This window comes from Antechinus flavipes, chromosome 1, assembly GCF_016432865.1.
Source record: "Antechinus flavipes isolate AdamAnt ecotype Samford, QLD, Australia chromosome 1, AdamAnt_v2, whole genome shotgun sequence".
NCBI lineage: Eukaryota > Metazoa > Chordata > Mammalia > Dasyuromorphia > Dasyuridae > Antechinus > Antechinus flavipes.
This window is the reverse complement of record NC_067398.1, coordinates 646743846-646767474: the sequence shown is the minus strand read 5'-3', so window position 1 is coordinate 646767474 and position 23629 is coordinate 646743846. Positions and strand designations below refer to the sequence as shown.

Genomic DNA, 23629 nt, shown 5'->3' with positions numbered 1-23629 from the left:
AAATATAAACTCTTGGAGAGCAGGGATTGGTGGTGGCCCACTTTTGTATTTTTATCCCCAATTCTTTTTTTTTTTTTCATAATTATAACTTTTTATTAACAGAACCCATGCCTGGGTAATTTTTTACAGCATTATCCCTTGCACTCACTTCTGTTCCGATTTTTCCCCTCCTTCCCTCCTTCCCCTCCTCCCCCCCCCCCCATGGCAAGCAGTCCTATACATGTTAAATAGATTACAGTATATCCTAGATACAATATATGTGTGCAGAACCGAACATTTCTCTTGTTGCACAGGAAGAATTGGATTCAGAAGGTATAAATAACCCGGGAAGAAAAACAAAAATGTAAGCAGTACATTCATTTCCTGTTATGAGCCAGAATTTGATATAAGGTAATAACTTACTGGAAGTTATGGAAGCAATGCTCAAGTGCTTGGGTTTGCACCTTTGAGAGTTTACACATTAGCTCACACATTAGTTCACACGTTTGGGAGATTTCAGGGTTCAGTATGAGATATCCAAATTCACACCTCCCATAATCCCACTTTCAGAGAAGGAGTCAATCTTTGAGTTTACACCTTTAAAAGAGCATAAAAAGAGCTTCAGTCAGTCAGTCAGTCAGTCAGTGGAGGAGATTGAGTTGGAGTTGAGCTAGAGGAAGAAGCTGGCAGAGGCAAAAGACAAGCTGCAAGAGCTCTTGGAACCAAGGAGGGAGAGAGTCCTGTAAAAAAGCTGACCAGGCCCAAAGAAAGAGACAAGACTTGGAAGGAGAAAATAAACGTTTGGATTTTATCAGCTGGCTGTATTTGAGGTGATTATTACTTTGAACTGAAATTAAGGCTGCCGTCAGAAAACCTCCCAAAGAAACCTGCTCCCAGAGAACCATCATATTATACAAAAGAAGAAGAACACCACAATTTCCCAGTGTTCTTTCTTTGGGTGTAGCTGCTTCTGTCCATCATTGATCAATTGAAACTGAGTTAGATCTCTTTGTTGAAGAAATCCACTTCCTTCAGATGTATCCCCAATTCTTGCCACTTAGTGCCTCACACATTGTGCTTAATGACTAATTTTTCATTCATTCATTGCATTAAAGATCTTAGTGGGTGAACTAAAGAGAGTTTGGAAAAATATGAAAAAATTATTAAGTTCAGGAAATCAGGAGCAATTATTTTTCAGTTAATGAGGATTTTGATTCTGTGTGTGAAATTAGGCAGGGAGTACATTGGACATTTGTGAGAGAGAGGCTAAGAAAGTCAAAATTTCCCCTTATACCTGAGGTAACTTTTATGTCTAATTTCCCACTAATTCCCACTAATTTCTCAACTTCTCTACTCCCATTATAAAAAAAAATTTAAAAAAATTATAGTTTTTTTAAAAATAATTAAAACTTTTTATTGACAGAGCCCATGCCTGGATAATTTTTTACAACATTATCTCTTGCACTCACTTCTGTTCTGACTTTTCCCCTTCCTCCCTCCATCCCCCACATTATAGTTTAAAATATATTTACTATATTATGTGGAAAGATAAAATAATATTTGGACTTCTCAAGAAGCCATTAACTGTTCAGATAATGTGACTTTTGTTACTTTCCCTCTCTGATGCCTTTTTTGTAAAATGGAGACAGTAGTCGCTGTGCTTTGTAGATCATGAAGCTGTAGAAAAAAGTGAGAGTCCCATCTCATTCTGAACTAAAACAACTAGAAGCTGTTGTTAGAAGAAACCTGTTGTTGGTTCCCTCCACGGCAATCTTGCCATGAGGAACCAAACTGTTTCATCACACCCTTCCTGGCTTTAGGCTGTCCAACAATGGAGTTAGAATCAGGAGCTGTCAAGACTTTCTTTTTGGAGTCTCTATTATCAGTAAAGCAGTATCTTCACTTTTGCCTTGAGTGAAAGGTTTCTGTAATATCTTATTTCTACCATCCAGGCTTTTCATCCTTTTCCTAATGCCTCCATGATGTTCTTCTTCGAGTCAGTCTTTAGCTCTGCCCTTACACAAAATATGATTGTGAAATAGGATTAAACCATAGGAGCTTGCAGATGGGCAAAGGGGATTCCTATTCAAGGGGAAATAGTTTGCTTAAAAGTCTTTGAATGGAAATGAGCAGCTTCTTGCTAAAAGTTCAGTTCCAACAATATTTTTTTAAATTAAAGTTTTTTATTTTCAAAACATATGCATGGATAACTTTTCAACATTGATTCTTGCAAAGTCTTGTGTTCCAAATTTTCCCCTCTTTCTCCCCACCCTTTCCCCTAGATAGCAAGTAATCTAAAATATGTCAAACATCTTAAAAACATGTTAAATCCAATATGTGTATACCTATTTATACAATTATCTTGCTACACAAGAAAAATCAGATCAAAAAGTGAAAATGCTATGTCCGATATCTGGACACAGATGATATGTATCTGGGAGGATCTAAGGAAATGGAATTACCATCTACTTCATTTGTCTTCCTCCTTATACTCATTTTCAGTAACATTCTTTTATTGGCATAAAGTTGGGCAAAGTAACTCCTAATTATTGCTCTAATTTCCTCTTCATTAGTGGTGAGTTCTCCCTTTTCATTTTTAAGACTAACAATTTGATTTTCCTCTTTCCTTTTTTTAATCAGATTTACTAAGGTTTTGTCTATTTTGTTGGTTTTTTCATAGAACCAACTCTTAGTTTTATTAATCAATTCAATAGTTTTTTTACTTTCAATTTTATTGATCTCACCTTTTACTTTTAGAATTTCAAGTTTAGTGTTTGACTGGGGGTTTTTAATTTGTTCCTTTTCTAGCATTTTTAATTGCAAACCCAATTCATTGACCTTCTCTTTCTCTATTTTATACAAATAGGCCTCTAGAGATATGAAATTTCCCCTTATTACCGCTTTGGCTGCATCCCATACATTTTGGTATGATGTCTCATTATTATCGTTTTCTTGGGTGAAGTTAATAATTATGTCTATGATTTGCTGTTTCACCCAATCATTCTTTAGTATGAGATTATTTAGTTTCCAATTATTTTTGGTCTACTTCCCCCTGCTTTTTTGTTGAATGTAATTTTCATTGCATCGTGGTCTGAAAAGGATGCATTTACTATTTCTGCCTTACTACATTTGAGTTTGAGGTTTTTATGTCCTAATATATGGTCAATTTTTGTATAGGTTCCATGAACTGCTGAAAAGAAAGTGTATTCCTTTCTGTCTCCATTACATTTTCTCCAAAGATCTATCATATTTAACTTTTCTAGTATTCTATTTACCTCTTTGACTTCTTTCTTATTTATTTTGTGGTTTGATTTATCTAATTCTGAGAGTGCAAGGTTAAGATCTCCCACTATTATAGTTTTACTGTCTATTTCTTCTTGCAGCTCTCTTAGTTTCTCTTTTAAGAATTTAGATGCTACACCACTTGGTGCATATATGTTTAATATAGATAGTGCTTCATTATCCATGCTGCCCTTTAGCAAGATATAGTGTCCTTCCTTATCTCTTTTAATTAGGTCAATTTTTGCTTTAGCTTGATCTGAGATCAGGATGGCTACCCCTGCTTTTTTGACTTCACCTGAAGCATAGTAGATTTTGCTCCAACCTTTTACCTTTAACCTGCATGTATCTCCCCGCTTCAGGTGTGTTTCCTGTAAACAACATATTGTAGGATTCTGGCTTTTAATCCATTCTGCTAACCGCTTCCTCTTTATGGGGGAGTTTACCCCGTTCACGTTTATGGTTAGAATGACCAATTCTGTATTACTTGCCATCTTGTTATCCCCGGTTTATGCTTTCCTCCCTTCTTTCCCCTTTCCCCCCCTTCCAAGTATTAAGCTTGTGAGCACCCCTTGCTTCTCACAGCCCTCCCTTTAGTAACATTCTTTTAAATCTTCTCATTGCTCTTGTAATTTCATAATATTAATTTTCAGTTGTTTTGTGGTAGTAGTTCTATCTATTTACTAATCAATGTAAGTTAACTGATATAATAGGGAGACCAAAAAAGCCTAGAAAGGATCTTAATCATCAAGCATAAGATTCACTTACCAGAGAGAGAGAGCTGCCAATTATCACACCAGGTTAGAATAAAAAGTATTTGTGAATTTTTTTTTTTTTTTTGGCTGAGGCAAATGGGGTTAAGGACTTGCCCAGGGTCACACAGCTAGGAAGTGTTAAGTGTCTGAGGTTAAATTTGAACTCAGATCCTCCTGACTTCAGGGCTGGTGCTCTATCCACTGCGCCCCCTAGCTGCCCCTATTTGTGAAATTTTACAAAGAAGGATGATAGATAATTATAAGCATTGTTATCTCATAAAACAGAAAGAATGAGTGCAGAGTAAAATAAGTTTAAGGAAAGTGTGGCAAGATATCTTACTTAGCAATTCTTCCAAGAACAATCAAAGATGAAAATAAAAGAACTAATAAACAGAAGAAAAATGAAAAAGATAGGCAAAAATAATTTTAATAAATTGTTTTTTTCTTCAAGGTCAACTTGACCTTAATACTGAAGTCCTGGATATGCTTATAAACAATTAGAAATGATGATAAGATAGCAAGACATCCAGATTGGATTCAATGTTTATAGAGGATCTCCATGCTGGAAGCATAGAAACAATTGCGAGAGCTTTGAGGGACCAAGATACAAATTATCTAGTTGTTTGTTCTTTGTTTGATATAAGTTATCCAAAGGAAGAGAAGATAATAAAAGCATAGAGGAAAAAGGAGGAATCCCGGTACTATATTTCCACAGTAGGCTTTATAATATATTCAGGCAATCAAGAGATAGGAATATGAAAGAGATCTTAGAAAACTGTTGTCTGTCCTTAAAATGGGCAGACTAATGGCCAAAAGTAAAGTCTTGAGCCAAGTAATAAGGACATTGTGTAAGTGAGTTGCAGATTACTGGACTAATGAAGTTAGAGAATGAATTTGAGGAAGAGACTATCCCCAGTTTGTTCAGTTTGTGATCATTTGTACATAGTTGCTTGCATGCTGTTGTCCCACTTAGAGAGGGAGCTCTTTGACAGCAGGGGCTTTTTTTTTTTCTTCCTTTTCCTCCCTATTCCTAAGCACTTAGCATGTCTTGGCATAATAAATCTTATCTGACAGGCCGAGTGATTGTGATATTTTATGGCTAACTCTGCAGCACTCTCACCTCCCTTCTCACATCCTTTCCTTTCAACTCCATCACCAGCTCACTTCATTTACCAATCACACATTTCTTTGGTAACTCTTGTGCCCCCTTTTGGCCACAAGTTGTCATTGCTGGTCCTGCTGAAGCTACTTATACCCTCTCTGTGTCGGTGATCTGTAATTCTGAGAAAGTTTCTCAGCATCATCTACTTACACTAATGAAATCCAAGGTCTGTGGAACACATGCACACACACATGGACTAACCAGTGATTTATAACATCTGAAGAATATGTATCTTTTACCCATTAAGTTTTTTATTCATGTTTTTTTTCATTTTCCCTAAGGGAACAAATCTACACGCTAAAGTTCCCTTTTTTTGCCTCTTTTCATAGACAGCCTCTGTAAGCCCGGAACTTTTTTGTCCTTGCCATGTATGATTTGCCTACCTCTTTTTCTAGCCATGAATGTCTTTGGTGATGTCATAATGATGAGGTTTGTATCCCCTCGATTCCTGTTGGTGATGAGGTTAGTGGCAATAAGAGAGTTGTTAAAATCCCCTTTTAATCAGCTGCAGATTTAAAGTGAAAGAATTCACTCATTCCCAAATCATTAATTGGCAAAATGAAAGTTTATTGTTGGCTAGAAACCAGTTTACTAAAAGAGTGACTTCTATAGTGGCAGAATCCTATTAAGGAAATGAAATCTGGTGCTGAGAATGCCTTCTCAGCAGAGAGTCTTAGCAGCTGAGCTATAAAGAGTAAGTCCAGAAACTGCCTTTTTAAACGAGTCTTGAGACTTCAGGACTCAGGTTCCCAGGTTTAGATGCTTTTCAGTTTCCAGCCCAGATCTCCTAATAGAATTAACAACATTTCAAAGGGGTGCTTTTTGACCAGGATTTCTAATTAAATTAAAGGCTCTGACATTCCCAAAAATTAACTTATCTGGGGGGATATGCCTTCCCCAGATGGGGCTGAGATTCCAAAAGGGATCACAGATCAAAAGGAAATAGTTTCTTAATGGGAACACAACTTCAGTAAAAGAAATAGTTTCCCTCTCCCTTCAGTGGCATTTCATGAAATGCATAATTTTCTGGCCTAAATTCACCCCTTTGTATTTGAAAAAACAAACTAGGAATTGTAGCAGTTATTTTATTTTGATACTATTTCATCCAAATTCTCTATGTTTCTCAGAAAATTAAAATGATGTCAATTGAAACAAGGATCGTAGACTTACAGTGAAAGGAAACCAAGAAATAATCTTGTCTACTCTTTGATTTTACAGATAAGGAAACTGATGCCCAGGGAAGCTAACAATCCGTCAACAGCTTTTATTATATTCCAGGACACTTGCTAAGCATTGGTATACAAAGATAAAAAGAAAACCATTTTTGCCCTTGCACTTTGCATTCTAAAAAGGTAGACACACATTATTGTTCATATAAAGATGATACAAGCTAATTTTGAAATTGAAAGAGATGGGAGTTGAAAGTTAAGTCATCTAGCTTTTATTAAATAATCAAAATTTTTAAAATACCTACTATGTGACAGGTAGTGTGCTAAACAATGGGGATACAAAGAGACTTCCCCTGCCCACGATCTAATCTAATGGTATAATCTAATGGTATAAGAAAACTAAAAAGAGAATTCTACTGCAAAGGATTATTATGTAGATAGGGAAATATTTGTCAAATGCAGAAGAGAATGACTTGAAAATATCTTCAAGAAAGTCTCAAAAAAATGCAACTTGAATACTATTCTGACAGGAATTCTTAATTTTTTTTTTAAAGAGTTAAAGTGTAATTTAAAAAAATCAAATGAGAGCAATAGAGGAAAAAATAGGGGAAAATGCAAGAGCTAGGGAAAGAAAGATATGAAAAGAGAACTAATAGCTTGGGAAAACAGGTCCAAAACCATACTGAAGAAAAGAACTTAAAAATTACCTTGGCCAGATGGAAGCTAACCTCTTTATGAGATATCAAAACAAGGTCATAGAGCAGCAGGTTTTCTTGGTCTGCCAGCTCAATGAGTAGAGTGAGGAGACCATTCAAAAGCCAAAGCCATCTTGGGCTGCATCAAGAGGGGTCTGACTTCTAGGAAGAGGGAGGGGATAGTTCCACCTCTGCTCTGGTCACATTTCATCTGGTTCAGAGCACTGATGAACTGGACAACATGCAGAGAAGAGCAATCACAAGGGAAAAAGGGCCTTGGGTCCATGTCGTATGAGCACCAGGTGGAGGAAATGTGATCTCACAGTTAAGTACAAATATTTATAGAGCTGCAGAGAAGGGATTACACTTGTTCTAGACCTATAAGAGCAAATCTGAGAGCAGTGGACAAAGACTGCAAATAGGTAGTTTAAGTAAGGCTTGATGTGAGGGGAAAAACAAACACTTGGGAATAATCAAATCGGCCCCAAAGGGAAATGAGTTGCCTTGGGATGCTTCCCTGCAATTTGGTCTTGAAGTGGAGGCTGGATGACCACTTGTCTAGTCATCACACTGGGGATTCCTTTTGGGTGTGAATGGGTACTCTTATCACAGAGGAAGGCCCAACATTCAAATTTCATGATCAAATTTCATTTGAAATAGGGCTGTCTCCTAATCCACTAGTTCTGGAGCTGACTTAGGGGCGGAGGTACCTGCCAGCTGGATGGAACTAACCTATAACCTCTGGATGGTTAGAGCCAAACACAGCAGATTGGAGCCAGGAGAGTCAGAAATAAAATAGAAATTTAATTTCAAAATGGCTTGTAGTCAAGGGGTGAACCTAGACAGATGTAGGAGTGAGGAGAACTATTTTATGTGGGCAGAATGGATACTTACATTTATAGGCATGCAGTGACCTGTAGGTCTGACAAAGAGGGGTAACAGCAATAATGAGACAAGGCTGATTCATAGCAGGACTTTCTGTCCAGAACATGGGGACTTGTTTGGTGCTTGTCAGAGCTCAGAGAACCCTGATGCTGGTCAAAACAAGATGATAATTGTGTGATTCTGCCAGAAGGTGGAAGCATCCAGAGGGCAAATACAAAGGATTATGCTCTGCCAAACTCAGGGGACAGTTTGCTGGGCCTCAGATCTAGAAAAATGGGGGTAGATTCCAGGAGCTTGACACAGCAAATGATCAGGGAAAGGGGGCTGGGTCAGCAGCCTTTAGAGAGAGCTTGCAGCATCTCCAGACTCCCATATACTGCACAAAGGGAGTGCAGAGCACTGGGGTTCCAGGTAAATTGGGATTTATTTCCTGAGATCTCCAATCCACACTCTTCCAACAGGACAAATATGAGGGTGGATTCCTCCCTCTTGTCCTTGGCAAAGGACAGCAGCTCTGAAGGAAGGGAGAAAGTCGTCTCCTTGGTCTCATTGAAGTTTTTCTTCAGAATTTCTCTCACCTATAGGAAACAAGATCAGACTGAACCCAGAGCCTCTTGGGAAAGAGAACAGGATACTTTCTAGTTGTTCTGAGAAAGCCCCCTGAGAAACCAGGGTCCTTAGAGAACTGCTAGGCTGTCCCCTTGAGGCCAAAAATGCTCTGAGGTCAGAACTCATCCCATTGAGTTCTGGACAACAGGGCAGAGAAAGGAGCAGGTCAATCATATAATTGAGACTCTCCCAATGTAGATTGCTCCTATTTCCCCCATTTCTTATTATTCTCTAGAGTCTAGACTGCCCATTCCAAGGCTTTGAGAAGTTGTGGCTGCCCAGCTTATTTTTGAGAAGTAAACAGCTTTTCTTACCAGGTCTACTTCCTGAGGCAGAATCTTTTCCTCTGTCTTCAGCAACTGGATCAGGATCTGATACTGGATTTCACTCAGAGCTGGGAACAAATCAAATCAGTCAGTCAATTAGTCAAGTCTTTCTTAAATGTTTTACTAATGGTTAGACTGGGCTAAGTGCTGGAGATAAAAAGGCAAAAAAGGAATGATCTCTGCTCTCAAATAGCTTATACTGTGAGTATGTCCCTCACCCAACCTAAACTACTTGAGAGCACTGACATGGGTAAGTGCATATTGAGAAATCAAAGAGGGTAAGTACCAAGTCTTTTTCAGGAAGAGAAATAGCCATGGGGAAGCAGAGAAGGCCTCATGTAGAAGGGGTTACTGGAACATAGCTCTGAAGGAAGCTAGGGATTCTAAGAAGAGGAGTTGAGAAGGTAGGTATTTTCTAGGCTTTATAAGGGCCAGAGAAGCCATGCTGTATACAAGGAAGAGCAAGAATGCAGAGTGTGAGAAAAGGGCAGTGATGAAGAATAAAGCCTGGAATGGTCAGTTGAAGGAAGGATTCCATCAGTCAAGTCTTTCTAGGTCCTATAATATTGCAAATCGAGGGACTCCCATAAAGTTAAGGAGTTGCAGAAGGGAGGATGGTAAGGGAAAGTCAAGCCTTTCTTCAATGCCTTACTAATGGTGAGACTGTGCTAGGTGCTGGAGGTAGAAAGGCAAAAAGGGAATGTTATCTTGCTCTCAAGTAGCTTATCTCTATCAATTGTGAGGATCATGAATGGCTTCATAGAGGAGGTGATCCTTGAAGTAAGTTTTGGAAGACACTAAGGATGCCAAGAAGTGTGACATGCAAGCATAGGGAAGAGCCAACATACAGAGAGATGAGAGACAGAGGAACATGTATGCAGAACAGTAGCAAATAGAACTTGGCTGCATTGTAGAGTGTGTAAATGGGAGTAATGTGTCATAGAGCTTGAATAGTAAGTGGGTGCCAGGTTGTGAAGAGCAATGAATGTCAGAGGACTTTATATTTCATCTTAAAAATTATAGGGAGCCAAAGGAATTTATTGTGTAGAAAATTCCAAGGTCAGATCTATGTTTTAGAAAGCTCATTTTGAAAGCTGTGTGTAGGACGGAAGGGAAAGGTGAGACATCTGAGGCAGAGATAGGTAATTAGATTGCTAGTCAGGTGGTTCAGGTGAGAGGTCATGAGGACTTAAAGGAAGAGTCACTGAATGGTGAGAAAGGAATGGAGGTGAAATGTTGTGAGAAGGGGATGGATGCAAGTTGTGGAGGTAGAACCTACCAGCACGTAAAATGATTTAATATGGGGGAAGAAGGGTTAACTAGAGACAAACGCAGCAGCCTGGAGCCAAGGGAGTCAGGAATCAAATGGAAATTTAATTTCAAAGTAAGAAAAATGTAAGAAATAGAGAAATTAGGAAGAGGGGGTGGGTTTTGGGGTGAATGAAATATTCAGCTTTTGACTTACTGAGTTTAAGATATCTATGGGATATCCAGGTCAAGAGTTCCAACAGGAAGCTGGTGATGGGGAAATAGAGCTCAGAGGAAAAACTAGGACTAGAAGCAGGGATCTGATTGTTACCTTCATAGAGGTGTTAATTAAATCTTTGATGAGGAACCATGTAGGATCAATGAGGTTGGGCTGAGGACTATGGAATTCCCTGGGGAATACAGGAAGGAAGGACTTAACAGGGAGAGATTGTAGCTTTCTTCTCCTTGATGAAGACCTTTCATAAGGAGTCAGTGCATATGAAGGAGAGATGATGGGCTAGTTATCAGAGGAATGAGCTAAGCCAGTGTAGTGTGGAGGTACATGGCTTTGGTCACTTCCCTTCTGAGCCTTTGTTTCTCCCTGTTTCCCTTCTATTTTATAGGGACAGTGTGAGGGAAAAAAGGCACAAAAGATTCAAGGGTTTTTGTTTTAAAGAAAAGCTCACTCTAGAATCCCAAGGGCCTCTTACAGAGAAGCTGAAAGGTGTTGCTTTCTGAGTATTAGTGTCCTGGGGTCTCCTTTCCCACCTCCACTCTCTGGTCCCACAATCTTTCTCACCACTCAGAGCTCCAAGGAGATAGAGGAATGCCCCTGCTAGTTCCTCCACAAGTTTTCCACTCCGGTCCTGAAGGTTACTGAGGATGTTGCCTGTCATGCCTTCTGCCTTCGGCAGGGAAACCCCACTGAACAAACTCTTTTCTAGCTGGAGAGGAGAGAGGAGGAGAAAGCTGAATGGGGACAGTGACATCCTTCTGCCCAAACCGACCTTTTTCCCCCCTTTATACCATGCAGAATATATGTATTTTTAAATTTCTTCGTAAAGATAACAGTTTTAATGAAATCAATTAGGCAATCTCAGAGAAAAGTGAGCTACATCAGTATATAAATGTAATAGAATAGTACTATGCTGTACAAAATGAAGGAAAAGATGATTTTACAAAGAGATGGGAAGACTCCTGTGAACTAATACATAGAATCAGAAAGACAATTTATCTTGTCACATCAGTATAATAAAGACTCTTTTTTTGAAAGACTGAAGAGCTCTTTCAATTATATTCTTAATCATGATTCCAGAAGACTGATTAAGAAGAGCACTGCCAGCCCCTTAGAATGATGGACTAATGTGCAGAGTCAGAAATCCATTTTGGGATCTGACCAATATGGAAATATTATTTTTGTTTGATTGTGCTTATGTGAAAAAGGGTTTCTTCATCCCTTTCTCTCTCCCCTTCTTCCTTAACTTTTCTTTCTTCCTTTTTTCTATTCTTTTAATTTTGTAGGCATGGGGAGATGAGAGGGAAAAAGAAATAAATACTTAATAATTGAAAAAATAAAATTTAAAAAGAAACTAACTAGTAAAGTTGCAATGTGATTTAATGAAATTAATAATTTGGTCCACATAACATCTGAGGCTACTTCCAACTTTGACATTCTGTGATTCAAGGCCCTTTGATGTGGGATAAATAGAACAAGGGTACTGAAAATACTGGGGGTACATGGAAATGTGCACAGGATCCAGAGAGTCCTATCAGCTCTGATGAAGTCCTTTTGCCTTGTGACTAAGATGACTTTTAGGAAAAAAAAAAAAGGAAAGAAGTTGATGGATGTCATAGTAGAGCTAGAAATCTTTCAGAAGATTAAAAGTCCTATAAGGTTAAGACAGAGTGTTTACCAGAGGGACTTCTTAGAATCTTACATAATATATTTGTGCTTCACCAATACAGTCTTTAGTGGAATTATTTCAAATCAATGAAGAAAATTCTGAGTTTTGTGGTTTTCCAAGCTATTCTGAAAACCATGGTTCATGTGATGGTTTAGAGGTTCAGGAAAAATAAAATGGCAATAGTTTGTTTTCCCTGTTTCTCTCTTTCCCTTCTTCAACTTCCATATTTACTAAGTTTTAGAGAATTTTTTTCTTTTTGTTTTTAATTAGTATTTTTCAGAAATGGTGGAAATTATATTTCTGAGCACTCCCCTCATTTTACAGATGGGTAAACTGAGGCCCAGAGAGATGTGTTGACTTTCCCAAATTGGCAGAAGTGATTAAACAGTATATATGAAGCCAGGTGCTCTACTTCAAAACCCTTTCTCTTCCCTTTTGCCTTCTCTCACCCCAGAACCCTAGCCCCCAGTTCTGTGATCCTCCATTGCCCTGACTTCCAGGCTCTCTCACCATGCCTTCTAAGTCCAGCAGATCCTGCTCACTCTGGAGGAGTCTCAGAAGATCCCGAAGCAGACACTGCCGTAGCTTCTTGTCCAGCATGGTCAGTAGGCTTCGTTCTTCCTTCACCTCATCCTGCAGTTCCTCAAATTCTGTAGCTATGTTCACTGTGGAGACATCTAGAAAAAAAGAGGACAGCTATAGTTGGGATCAAACCCCAACTCTCTTCTTTGACAAAGAGAAGATCTAACTCAGTTTCAATTGATCAATGATGGACAGAAGCAGCTACACCCAGAGAAAGAACACTGGGAAATGAATGTAAAATGTTTGCATTTTTGTTTTTCTTCCCAGGTTATTTTTAACTTCTGAATCCAATTCTCCCTGTGCAACAAGAGAACTGTTCGGTTCTGCACACATATATCATATCTAGGATATACTGTGACATATTTAACATGCATAGTACTGCTTGCCATCTGGGGGAGGGGGTGGAGGGTAGGGAGGGGAAAAATCGGAACAGAAGTGAGTGCAAGGGATAATGCTGTAAAAAATTACCCTGGCATGGGTTCTGTCAATAAAAAATTATTATGATAATAAAAAAAAAATTTAAAAAATCCAACTCTCAAGCCCTTCATCCCTGGGGTCCTGCCTGGGAAGCCTTTAGCCTCCCCCAACTGTTGGAGAGGGTCCCTGCTTTATAATCTCTTCAACCCAGGGACACACCCATGCTTCCTTCTCTGAAAAATTTTGCATACTTTATAGGGACCCAGGGAGAAGTTTGAGATCTCATCCATCACAATAAGGAAAGGTAGCTAGCTAGCCAGATGCCTACTTCCAAATTCAGGCCTAGGGAAGTGAAATGATGTTCTCTTCATTCCTTTCTAGTAAAAGAAATCATATTTGAAGAGTCAGCTAGTACTTCCCAAAGAGTGGACAATTTTTTAGCCTTTTTATCAGTAATTTAGGTGAAGGCATAATCATTTCTTTGATACTTTACTACATCTATAGCCACATTCCACTGATTAACCATAATAATAGCACTTTGCAAATGCTTCACAAATATCTTATTACTCACAACAATCCTGGGAGGCAGGTGCTATTATCATCTTCATTATACAGATGGGGAAACTGAGGCAGTCAGAAATTAGGTGACCTGCCCAGGATTTCCCAGCTTGTAAGTGCCTTAGCCCAGATTGAACTTAGATCTTCTGACTTCAGGTGCAGTTGATCCCACGTGTCATCTGTTTACCCCATGTGAATTTTCATGCCAGTAGGGAATCTGATAAGTGATTTATACTTCCTTACCCCATGTAACTATTTCCCCTATCTTCTCAAACATCTTCCATTAGATCTACCTTATTAGGGTACAGTCCCCAAGCTGCTCATCTGGGGTTGCTCCCACAATGGATCCAGCCTTTTTCAGTCCCATCTCTTTTGGATAAAGTGTTTTATGACATTTCTTATTTACGGTTTTTACTTAGACTAGCATCTCCTTGAATATACCTGCATAAAGGGGTCATCTTGCCTCCATATGAAAACATGTATATATATATATATATATATATATATGAATATATCAGCATATTCCGTTTGATAACAAATCTAGTGAGCTCAAAGAGTGTTTTTGTAAAGAACTATTATACTATATTGTCTATACTAAGTATTTTACAAATATTATCTCACTTGACATGTAGTACTGGCAGGGCAAGAGAAATACTGTCCTTAACAGAGCTTGGAGCCCCAATGAGGCAAGTTCCCTAGAAGCTTGAACCTGGTTACCCATGCCAGGGTCCCGCCCAGCCTCCTCCCCTTACCTACCCACAGTCCCTAGGACCCCCTCCCTGGGACTATTGTGAGGAGGACTATAAGCAGGATCGTCTCTGAGACCCTCCCTGGCTGCCATGGATCCTGTCTCAGAATATTTCTGATCACTTCTATCTCTGTGTTTCAGTTGGGAGAGATGGAGAAGGTGAAAATATGTTTAAAAAAAAAAAAGCCACAAACCTGATTCAATGCAGGGTGTAAATCCTCCTCCTGAAAAGAGAAAATATCTGTTTCAGTCTTCAAAGACCACACTTCCCCAAATGCATTAGGAATCATAGCCCAGAACAGAAATGCCCAACTTCACCATCCCTCGTGGGTCACTGACTCAGATTGTCTTCCCATCCCCGTGTGACTTACCTGCGGTCTAGCAGGTGATTGGTTGGGCCAGTGTGAGACACAGCAATAACAGCTGGCTTCTAGCTCACTAGGACTTCAAAGTTTGCAAAGTACTTGTCATAAACCATCTCCCTTATCATCAAGGAGCCCTGAGCAGTCTGGGCTAGAAGTGCTATGATCCCCATTTTACCAACAGCCTAAAGCAGCCCTGCTCTTACCAGCTCCTAACGCCCCTGCTCCCTGGTCCACCTCAGCCATCAGTTCTGGACAGCTCTCCGCTAGATCTTATCTCCTATATTCTACCTCTTCCATCTTACAGAGTGAAAGTATACTTAGTTTTCCCTACAGCTCACCTACATAGAAGCCTAGGCTGAATCAAAGCTGGAGAGGGTAGTTTCTCAATTCTAGGAAATTAAGGGTCTCCTTGAGGAGCTGCCTGGATAGTGGTCTCATACACTGAGAGCTGTCAAGGGTTCATTGGGACCAGGGGTTAGAAAGAGAACTAAGTTTGTCACTTACTTTCCTCTGGGAAGGTTTTCTGCTTCTTGTCTGGAAGTAAAAGAACATCTAGAAAAAGAAAAAAAAATCAATTCTGTTGTAGCCAAAGGGGAAAAAGTACAGGGTTCCGTTATAGGAGGGTATACAGCAGTGTAGCTTTGTTAGAAAGTCATCTGGCTCTGTTCCATAATAACTTCCAAACCAATGTTGCTAGACTGTTTGACCTGGTGATTTAATGCCAGGATCACTAGTATTGGAAGAGAAATCTAGAGACAAATCAGTTCAGCCGGCTCATTTCACTAACAAATAAACTAAGGCCAAGGCCTTTATCTTCAGGCTGATATTATCTTAGTGCTTTAAGGACTCATGATGTCACTGGGATGGCCCTTTTCTCTACAATCATGGAGCACAAGCGAGGTGGCCAACCTGCTGGGGCTCAGGAGCCTCCACATTTAATTAGACTTGTTCTGAAGTGACAGACATACCTGGGGCCCATATTCAGAAATTCTCTAGGTCAGAGTGATCTGTTGGAGCTTCACCGAGAAGCCAGGGCTGCCACAACACATTGAAGATACATCAGAGTAAGACTTAGATGGAGGAAGGTAATAATTAAAATGGGAAAGAAAAGGCCAGTCTGCACAAAAATAGTTAGAGGTACTTCATTAAAAATGGGAAACAATCACATGTCCAAGAACGGAATTAAAGGAGAACATCACACTACAAAGGGATTCAGACGGTAGTCATTAAGCCTTTGCTTCTATATTTTGAGTGATGGGGAGCTCATCACTTCACGAATCAGTCCTAGACCAATAGGAAGATTTCCCTTACTTTCTAAGATACTTATCTACTCCTATATGATTTCCACCCATTGCCTCAAGGGAGACTGTGAAGTGATGGAATAGATTGTGGCTTGTCAATATCATGGAATATTTTTGAGCAATTAAAAATGGCAAATATGGCAAAGGAAGGAAGCAAAAGGAGGAGGGTGAAATCATTGATTATGCTTCTACGGTATTGTAGTCAAGCATTTTTACAAATATTATCTCATTTAATTCTCACCAGAACCCTGTGAAGTAAGTACTGTTTTCCTCATTTTACAGTTGAGGAAACTAAGGTTTATAGACATTAAGTGATTTTCCTGAAGTCATCTATAAGAAGTTACTTTCTAAAGTCTTGTGTCTGAGACTGAGTGTAAACTCCAAGTGATTCAGAGCAAAGAGCAAACCACAGACACACAATTTGAGAGTTGGACAGCATCCCATACCTGAAAGGGATAGAAAACCCTTAACAAGTTAGATAACCCTTAATTATTCCCCATTTATCCTTTATATAGCTTCCTTTGTATACATTTGTTTGCATATTTTATCCCACAGGCTTTTGTCTCTTTTTGTATCCTCAGCACTTAGCACAATATCTGGCACATAGTATTTTTATGCTTGATAAATATCTATTGATTGAATATGAGATTATGAAGACTGAAAGAGACTGGAGGAGTAATTGCAGGAAATAAATTCCTGTTAGGATTTTGTACAAAAATGGAAATAATTTGGATGTCACAGCTTGATTTAGAATTTTTTTCCTCTTATGTTGCTTCCTGAAGTTATGCTTAGGGATGTCTCACTGGGAAATGGGGATCCTGAAATGATGCTAATGGAACAGATGTTGGTCCTACTACTTTGACTATCAATTAATTGATCAATGAATATTTGTCACATGCCTCTTATGTATCAGATTCTGTGCTAAGTGCTAGAGTAAGCTAGAAAGACTTCCAGTAGAAGCCTAGGTCTATTGTCTAAAGGCCAGCCTAGCTTAGTAACGATATCCACACGGGGATGAATTTTTGACCAGCACAATCTTGGACACCATGTCCTAAGATATTAGCAGTGTCTGTGGAAGGGACAAATCCATCAAGGAGAGGGGAAACCCTTGAACTACAAGTATTGAAGTTTCTATTTTCTCCAAATGGCACAAAATTTATGGTAATTCAGAAAAAGAGTATGCCTAGAAGAAGGTGAAGGAAAAAGAAAAAGATCTATTCTCTGGTGCCCCCAAACCTCTCCTGTCCTCTCTCCTTGGTAGTAGGCTATTGACTAACCTCCTTTCCCCATCCCCCTGGTTGAGCCTGGAAGTGGCCCTCCCACCTAAGAGCATCTGTGTGTGGTAGAGAGGGACAGGTGGTCTCTGCATTGCCAGTTGCCCAGGCAGTTGGGCAGCTAGGTTCTCCAAACACCAGGAGATGTATATAGTTATGACCCCTTCTCCCTTCCGACCTTTGTTGAAGAAGCTTGTTTATAATGAATTTTCCCCAACCTCTCTATTCTCCCCATCCCAGTCCTTCGGATTCAACTTACTCCAGTGGTTCCGGATAATCAACTTGGCAACTTGGAAAGCAAGTATGCTGCCCTCAGGGACAGTTACTGTCTTCACTGTGTTTAAGTGACCCTCTCCCTGACCCTGGGGAGAGAAGGAAAGAAGGAAAAAATCAGAGATCTGGAACTGGGGAGACTTCCCAGAGGTCAGCCCATCCAACCCTCTCATTCTCAGGAAATCCCATCTCTGAGAGATGAAGGACTTGCCCAAGGTCACAGCTGGAATTTGGTCTCAGGACTTTGGGGTCTAAAGCCAGTGCTCAGAGATGGCTAGGCTTACAGCAGGGATGTCAAGATTAGGGAGTGGACCAAAAGGAGATGCAGAACTGGGATGGAGTCTGGGCAAGACGTATTCTCCTTCCCCCTTCTCCCCAAGTTCTCTAGAGTGGGGAGAGAGGGACTGAGAAGACATAGGAGGCCAGCACAGAGGCTTTAAGGCAACCTGGGTTGGGCCTGGTCATATGTGACTTAGGACAACAATTCCCTCTCAGTTTTCTGCAGGTGTCCCTAAGCCAACCCTCATCAGATTTAAAGCATCTTCTTGGAGTCATAAGGAAGGAAATGAATCAGCTTCCTGACTGGTTATGCTGCATTCCAACTGCAACTGAAGTTCTCTTGGATTATGTGCTGCTTGATGATTAGCCACAGCCCTGAAAATGGCAGAGAGCTGACCAAGCACCCATTACCCGCAATAAGTGTTGCTATTTTTAATGGATTTGTGATTTGTACCCAACAGGATGGAGGAAAGGGACAGGTGTCTGCAGAGTTTTCAGGCCTAGGTCTTTGCCTCCTGGGGGTCTGTGGGGTTATGAACTAAGGCTGGAAGGTCAAGGGGTGTTGGGGGATTCAGATCTTTCCCTTTTTCTGCCCCCATCTATCAAGGGTGTGAGTTCTAACCTGAAAACACGAGGCCCCAGGAATGGTGAACTTCCCAAAGCCTTCTGTATTTCTGGACCTCTTCAAAACAGCTTCTTTCTGAGTCTTGACAGCTTCTGTGACAACATAGATGTCCTCGTTCCGTTTCCGAAGCTCCTGAAAGATAGAGGGCTCTGGTTTCTTCAGTGTCCTGTGGGAGAGAAGGAGGGAATGCAGCAGGTAAGAAATCTGGGATTCTATCTCATGCCTCTCAGCTATGACCTTGTTCAGGGCCATCTAAGGGGTACAGCATCTTTGGATTTCTCCATGCTAGTGCCTTGGGGAGTGAATGTGATATCAAATGGTGGTTTGGGCTCAGGATGGTTTATGCATATGTTTGGAAGGCTAAAGCTGTGATTGGAGCCAAAAGAAGCCCTGAATTCAGAAAAGAACCCAAATATATTTTATTTTTATTTAATTATTTTTTGCTGAGGCAATTGGGGGTAGGAAGCATTAAGTGTCTGAAACTAGATTTGAACTCAGCTCCTCCTGACTTCAGGGTTGCTGCTCTATCCATTTCACCACCCAGATACCCCATAGTCAAAGTCATCTTAGCAGGAATATTGATGATAGCTTTAGCTAGTAAGATGCACGTTGCCTTTGAGAGACTGAGTTAATGTCAACAATCTGGAAGTCTAGCAACTCCCTGAGGCACAAAGGGAGGAGTGCTGATAGGATTATAAGTGATTTTTGGATTTTGACCAGGTCTTTTGTTCAAATGGACCTTTATTTTTTTTGGAAGCTTTATTTATTTATTCCCTACAGTTATATATAAAACTTTTTTTTTTTTAACATTTTTTAAACTTTAATTTCCACATTCTCCTTTTTCCTTCTTCCCTACTTCTTCCTCACCACATTTTGAAGTCACACATGAAGTTATACAAAATATTTTCATAAAAGTCTTGTTGTGAATGAAAACATACAACTCTGTCCCTTAAAAAAATAACCTCAAGAAAAATGTTTTTTTTTGTTTTTGTTTTTGTTTTTGTTTTTTTAAGTATGCTTCAATCTGTATTCAGATCTGATTGGTTCTTTCTCTAAGTATGGATAGCATTTTTCATCATAAATCCTTTCTGATGATAATCTAATAGATTAGAGGTAAGGGTCTTGGGTCACTAGATAGGGTTGGCAGAGAAAGCCTAAAGAACTGATAAGATTACTCCTGAGGCAAGCAGGGAAAGGTATTGAGGGGATCAGCTCAATGTTCCTGTCCCACTTTTCTGGAGTTCTTTCTTGAATAACCCTACTTTGCTTTATCCAATCAGAGAGCCAAGTTATGTTGTCAAACGAAGAGGTTAAATTTCCCCTATAAATCTGTCCATGGCCTGTGCCATTTTTGCTGAACCCCTTTTGGATTAGCTTGCCCTAGTGCCCTGTCTTATGGTGGCTTTCTCCTTGTTATATAGCTAACTCTTTTTGGGTGCTAAATCCTTTTCAGGATTTTGCCTACCAATGGTATACTCCCACCTCATGGAGTATTTCCTTTTTCTGGTTAATTGTGTGTCCCACTTGGGAACTTGTCTTTTCCATTGTTAATTATTAAAACCTCTTTCCTTGCTAACTATATGCTTTCCCAAATCTATTCCATATTTACCATTCCTGGTGTCTATTGTATCTCTTCAGTTTGTCTGGAACGTCTTCTAAACCTGTCTTTTGCCAAAGAGAAAGGCATCAACTGGCAGGACAAATCCTTAAAGGGATTTAGTATCCTAAAAGAATTAACTATAAGAAGAAGAAAGGTACCATGAGGCATGGTTAGTTATGCTTAATTTCATAGTCCTTTGGGAATAGCTACAAATTACCCTATAATATCACCAACAATGCATTAATGTCTCATTTCTCCCACATTCCCTCCAACATTTATCATTTTCCTTTTCTGGCCTCAAGTGAATCTTTATTACAGTCTTAGCCCAGGTGGAAGTCTCTGGTAGAATTCCTAATCAATATCTTGCATTGATAAAATCATTACAACCCCTCTATTACTGTATCCAATTGCCAAGTTAAGATATTAACATTCATTTCCCAGAGGTTCTATTTTCCCTACAAAAAAGCTTAAGTATACTTCACAAGCTAACTTTTTTTTTTTTTTTTAGCATACTAAATCCCTTTGGAGTTAGTCTGCCAGTTAATGGCTTAGTTCCCTTCCCTACTCATTCTTTTATGGGGTATCACAATAGCTAATGCCTAACTGCTTTTCAGTTAGCCTGGTAATCCCCCATCTGCCATGTTTTAATGGCATCTCTGCAAGGGATTTTGCTTTCTCCTTGTTAATTGCTAAAACACTCTTTCTCCTCCCTAAAACTCCTTATGAATTTAGCCTGCTCTTAGCAGAATAATAATATCTTTGCCTCTTGATTTGGAGGAGGTCTAAGCCTACAAATTTTTTTGAGGCAACACATAATACTAGCCTGTAATACCAATATACTCTAGCTGCATTATACCAATACTCTCTCAACCTCAATAATATCATTAAGGGAGAGCCATCCAAAGAAGGGCCATCAAGATGATGGGTGAGCTTGGGAAAAAAAATTAAATGAGACAGAAACAGCTGAAGGAACTGGATTTCTTTAGTATGGAGTAGAGAGAGTTTGGGGGCAGCTAGGTGGCACAATGCATAGAGCACCAGCCCTGAAGCCAGGAGAACCTGAGTTCAAATCTAGCCTCAGACACTTAACACTTCTTAGCTGTGTAACTCTGGGGAAGTGACTTAACCCCAATTGCTGCAGCAAAACAAACAAAAAACAAAAACAAACAACAACAACAAAACAAACATATAAATATAGTTATAGATATATAAGAGATTGATGTGAGGCAGAAGGAATAAATTTGTTCCCTTCCTGTAATGGGCTGAGGCTTGAGTTGATGCACTGAGGTCCCAAGCACATGAGGCTAAATAGTAATTGGACCATACTCTATAATATGTAAGCTTAGAGAAAGAATGGCCCCCACCCACTCTTTGTGCAAGTCCTGATGTGTTGTATAGGAAATGACGATTTTGGTGGGTGGAGGCAGGGGAGTGGAAACAGGAAGGGGAGGACATGGCTCAGTGGGTAGAGCACCAGCCCTGAAGTCAGGAGGACCTGAGTTCAAATCCAGCCTCAGACACTTAACAATTCCTGGTGGTGTGACCATGGGCAAGTCACTTAACCCCAACTGCCTCAGCAAAAGCAAAAAGAAGAAGAGAAACAAACAGAAAGGTTGTTGCAATGGCAATCCCAAAAGTCTCTCCTTCCCCTTCCTTTTCCACTCCCCTGCCTCCACCCACCAAAATCGTCATTTCCTATACAACACATCAGGACTTGCACAAAGAGTGAGTGGGGGCCATTCTTTCTCCAAGCTTACATATTAATAGAGTATGGTCCAATTACTATTTAGCCTCATGTGCTTGGGACCTCAGTGCATCAACTCAAGCCTCAGCCCATTACACCTTCCAGCCCCAGAGGAGGACCAGCTCAAGGAATTCACCAGGAAATTCAGCTCAGAGTAAAAGAACTTCCAAACAGTTATAACTATTAAGTAAAGGAAGGGTTACCTGGTGAAGTAACCTTCCCTCTTGCTGGAGGCATTTATGCACAGGTGGGATACTGTAAAGAGGACTCCTTATCAGGCAGAACACCTGACTGGATTCCTCTCTCAGGTCCCTCAGCCTCCACAAAGCTGGCTCCAACCTGGGGCTGGTATTTTCTCCCACTGTTCCCTTTTGGCACCTCCATAACCTATCTGAATTAACTCTGACCTCATTTCTCTTTGCACCGCTCCTGATTCCTGTTTTATTCAGGCTGCCCCAGGAACTTAGGATATCACCCTCCCTCTCCCCATCTATATCTCATGAAGTTTGTCTTCCTTTTAAGATGTTAACTTCAAGGATGAAGCCTTCCCTGTCTCAGCAGAATATATTATTTCCCTTCTCAAATTCCTCATAACATTTTATTACAGAATCATAGATTAGAGGCAAGGGACCTTAGAAGTCCTCTAGTTCAACCTCCTACTTTTATAATTGGGACCTGGGACCTGGAAAAGTTAAGTGATTCATCCAGCCTCAAACAGGAAATAACATTTGGACTCAGGTGCTTTGATTTGAAAGTCAGTGCCTTTTCGAAACACACACATTAATGAGAATTGGAGTTGTACTATGGTAGGTATAAGTGAGAAAAAATACTCAGAGAAGGTTTTTTAAAAAGATTTTTCACTGATAACTTTTGCTTTTACTTCACCTAGATTTGCTACCTGTGGACTTCCTTCTCCTCCTCCTTCCAGAAAATCATCCATTATAACAAAGATTAAAAAAAAAAAAGAGGAAGAAAAGAAAAATATTCAGTAAATCCATCAGCATCTTGAAGAAAACTGCCATTACTTGCAATATTCCATATTATGGTCCTCGACCTCTGTAAAGAACCAGGGAAAATATCTTGTCATATCTCTTCTTTGGAGCCAAATTTATTTTATAATTTTGCAACATTCAATTACAATTATTTTGTGTTTTCCCCTCCATTTGATAGGATTGTAGTCTTTGTTTTTAATGGTACAATGGATAGAGTGTCAAGTCTGGGGTCAGGAAAGCCTATGTTCAATCTGGCCTCCAACAGCAGTAATTAAAGCTATCATTTCTCTAACACTTAGGGATTTTAAAAGGTTTTTCCCATAACAACCTCTGTTTTGTGAATGAAGAAAGGGAGATTCTGTTAGTAATACTTGATTTTGGGCATGTGTCTAAAGTTCCTTGAGCCTCAATTTCTTTCTGTCAAATGAAGCTTGGAATACATGGCCCTCTTGGGGCAGCTAGGTAGTACAGTGAATAGAGCTCTAGGCCTGGTGTCAGGGAGACCTGAGTCCAAATCTGGCCTCAGACATTTACTAGCTATAGTGACTCTGGGCAAATCACTTAATCTTATCTACCTCAATTTACTCCTCTGCAAAATGAGCTGGTCCAATGTGGTCCAAATGTGGTCATGAAGAACTGGACATGACTGAAATAACAGAACAACAATAAAGATCCCCTTCGCTTTAAACCTTTTACTATGATAGATGCTATGTTGAATGATTTACTGCTATCTAGTTAGTGATGAGGCTGCTACCCTAGGTTGTACTAAAGAGGGAAGAAGTATAGACAGTCTTTTAGCTAAGTAGTATACCCAGGAAAATAGACAACCCACCAGCAATAATCAGGAAGTTTCTTGATTG

General features: G+C 39.7%; 2 protein-coding genes and 1 long non-coding RNA gene across 7 annotated transcripts in view; 2 read left to right on the top strand and 1 right to left on the bottom strand.

The window, feature by feature from the left end:
• MROH6 (maestro heat like repeat family member 6) overlaps positions 1 to 23629 on the top strand; it is a 76667-nt gene that overhangs the window by 12402 nt on the left and 40636 nt on the right. For 2 of the 4 annotated variants that reach the window (XM_051971195.1, XM_051971193.1), the window contains one exon: positions 12466 to 12558. The exons of 1 other annotated variant lie outside the window; for it this stretch is intronic. In XM_051971195.1, coding sequence (XP_051827155.1) covers positions 12466 to 12473 — 8 coding nt within the window. In that variant the 3' untranslated portion in view covers positions 12474 to 12558. Of the gene's footprint in view, positions 1 to 12465; positions 12559 to 18415; positions 18514 to 23629 lie in introns of those variants that run through there. One more of the 4 variants, XM_051971192.1, reaches the window with a different exon arrangement.
• LOC127544537 (gasdermin-D-like) overlaps positions 5722 to 23629 on the bottom strand; it is a 28345-nt gene continuing 10437 nt past the window's right edge. For both annotated transcript variants that reach the window (XM_051971216.1, XM_051971217.1), the window contains exons 4-11: positions 18431 to 18599; positions 17516 to 17618; positions 15186 to 15233; positions 14511 to 14540; positions 12522 to 12688; positions 10907 to 11051; positions 8848 to 8927; positions 5722 to 8502 (exon numbers count right to left, since the gene is read on the bottom strand). In XM_051971216.1, the coding sequence (XP_051827176.1) occupies positions 8254 to 8502; positions 8848 to 8927; positions 10907 to 11051; positions 12522 to 12688; positions 14511 to 14540; positions 15186 to 15233; positions 17516 to 17618; positions 18431 to 18599 (991 nt within the window). In that variant the 3' untranslated portion in view covers positions 5722 to 8253. The remainder of the gene's footprint in view (positions 8503 to 8847; positions 8928 to 10906; positions 11052 to 12521; positions 12689 to 14510; positions 14541 to 15185; positions 15234 to 17515; positions 17619 to 18430; positions 18600 to 23629) is intronic.
• Positions 18538 to 22939, top strand: LOC127544553 (uncharacterized). Its single transcript, XR_007949470.1, has 2 exons — positions 18538 to 18628; positions 22667 to 22939. It is a non-coding gene; the product is annotated as an uncharacterized LOC127544553 (long non-coding RNA).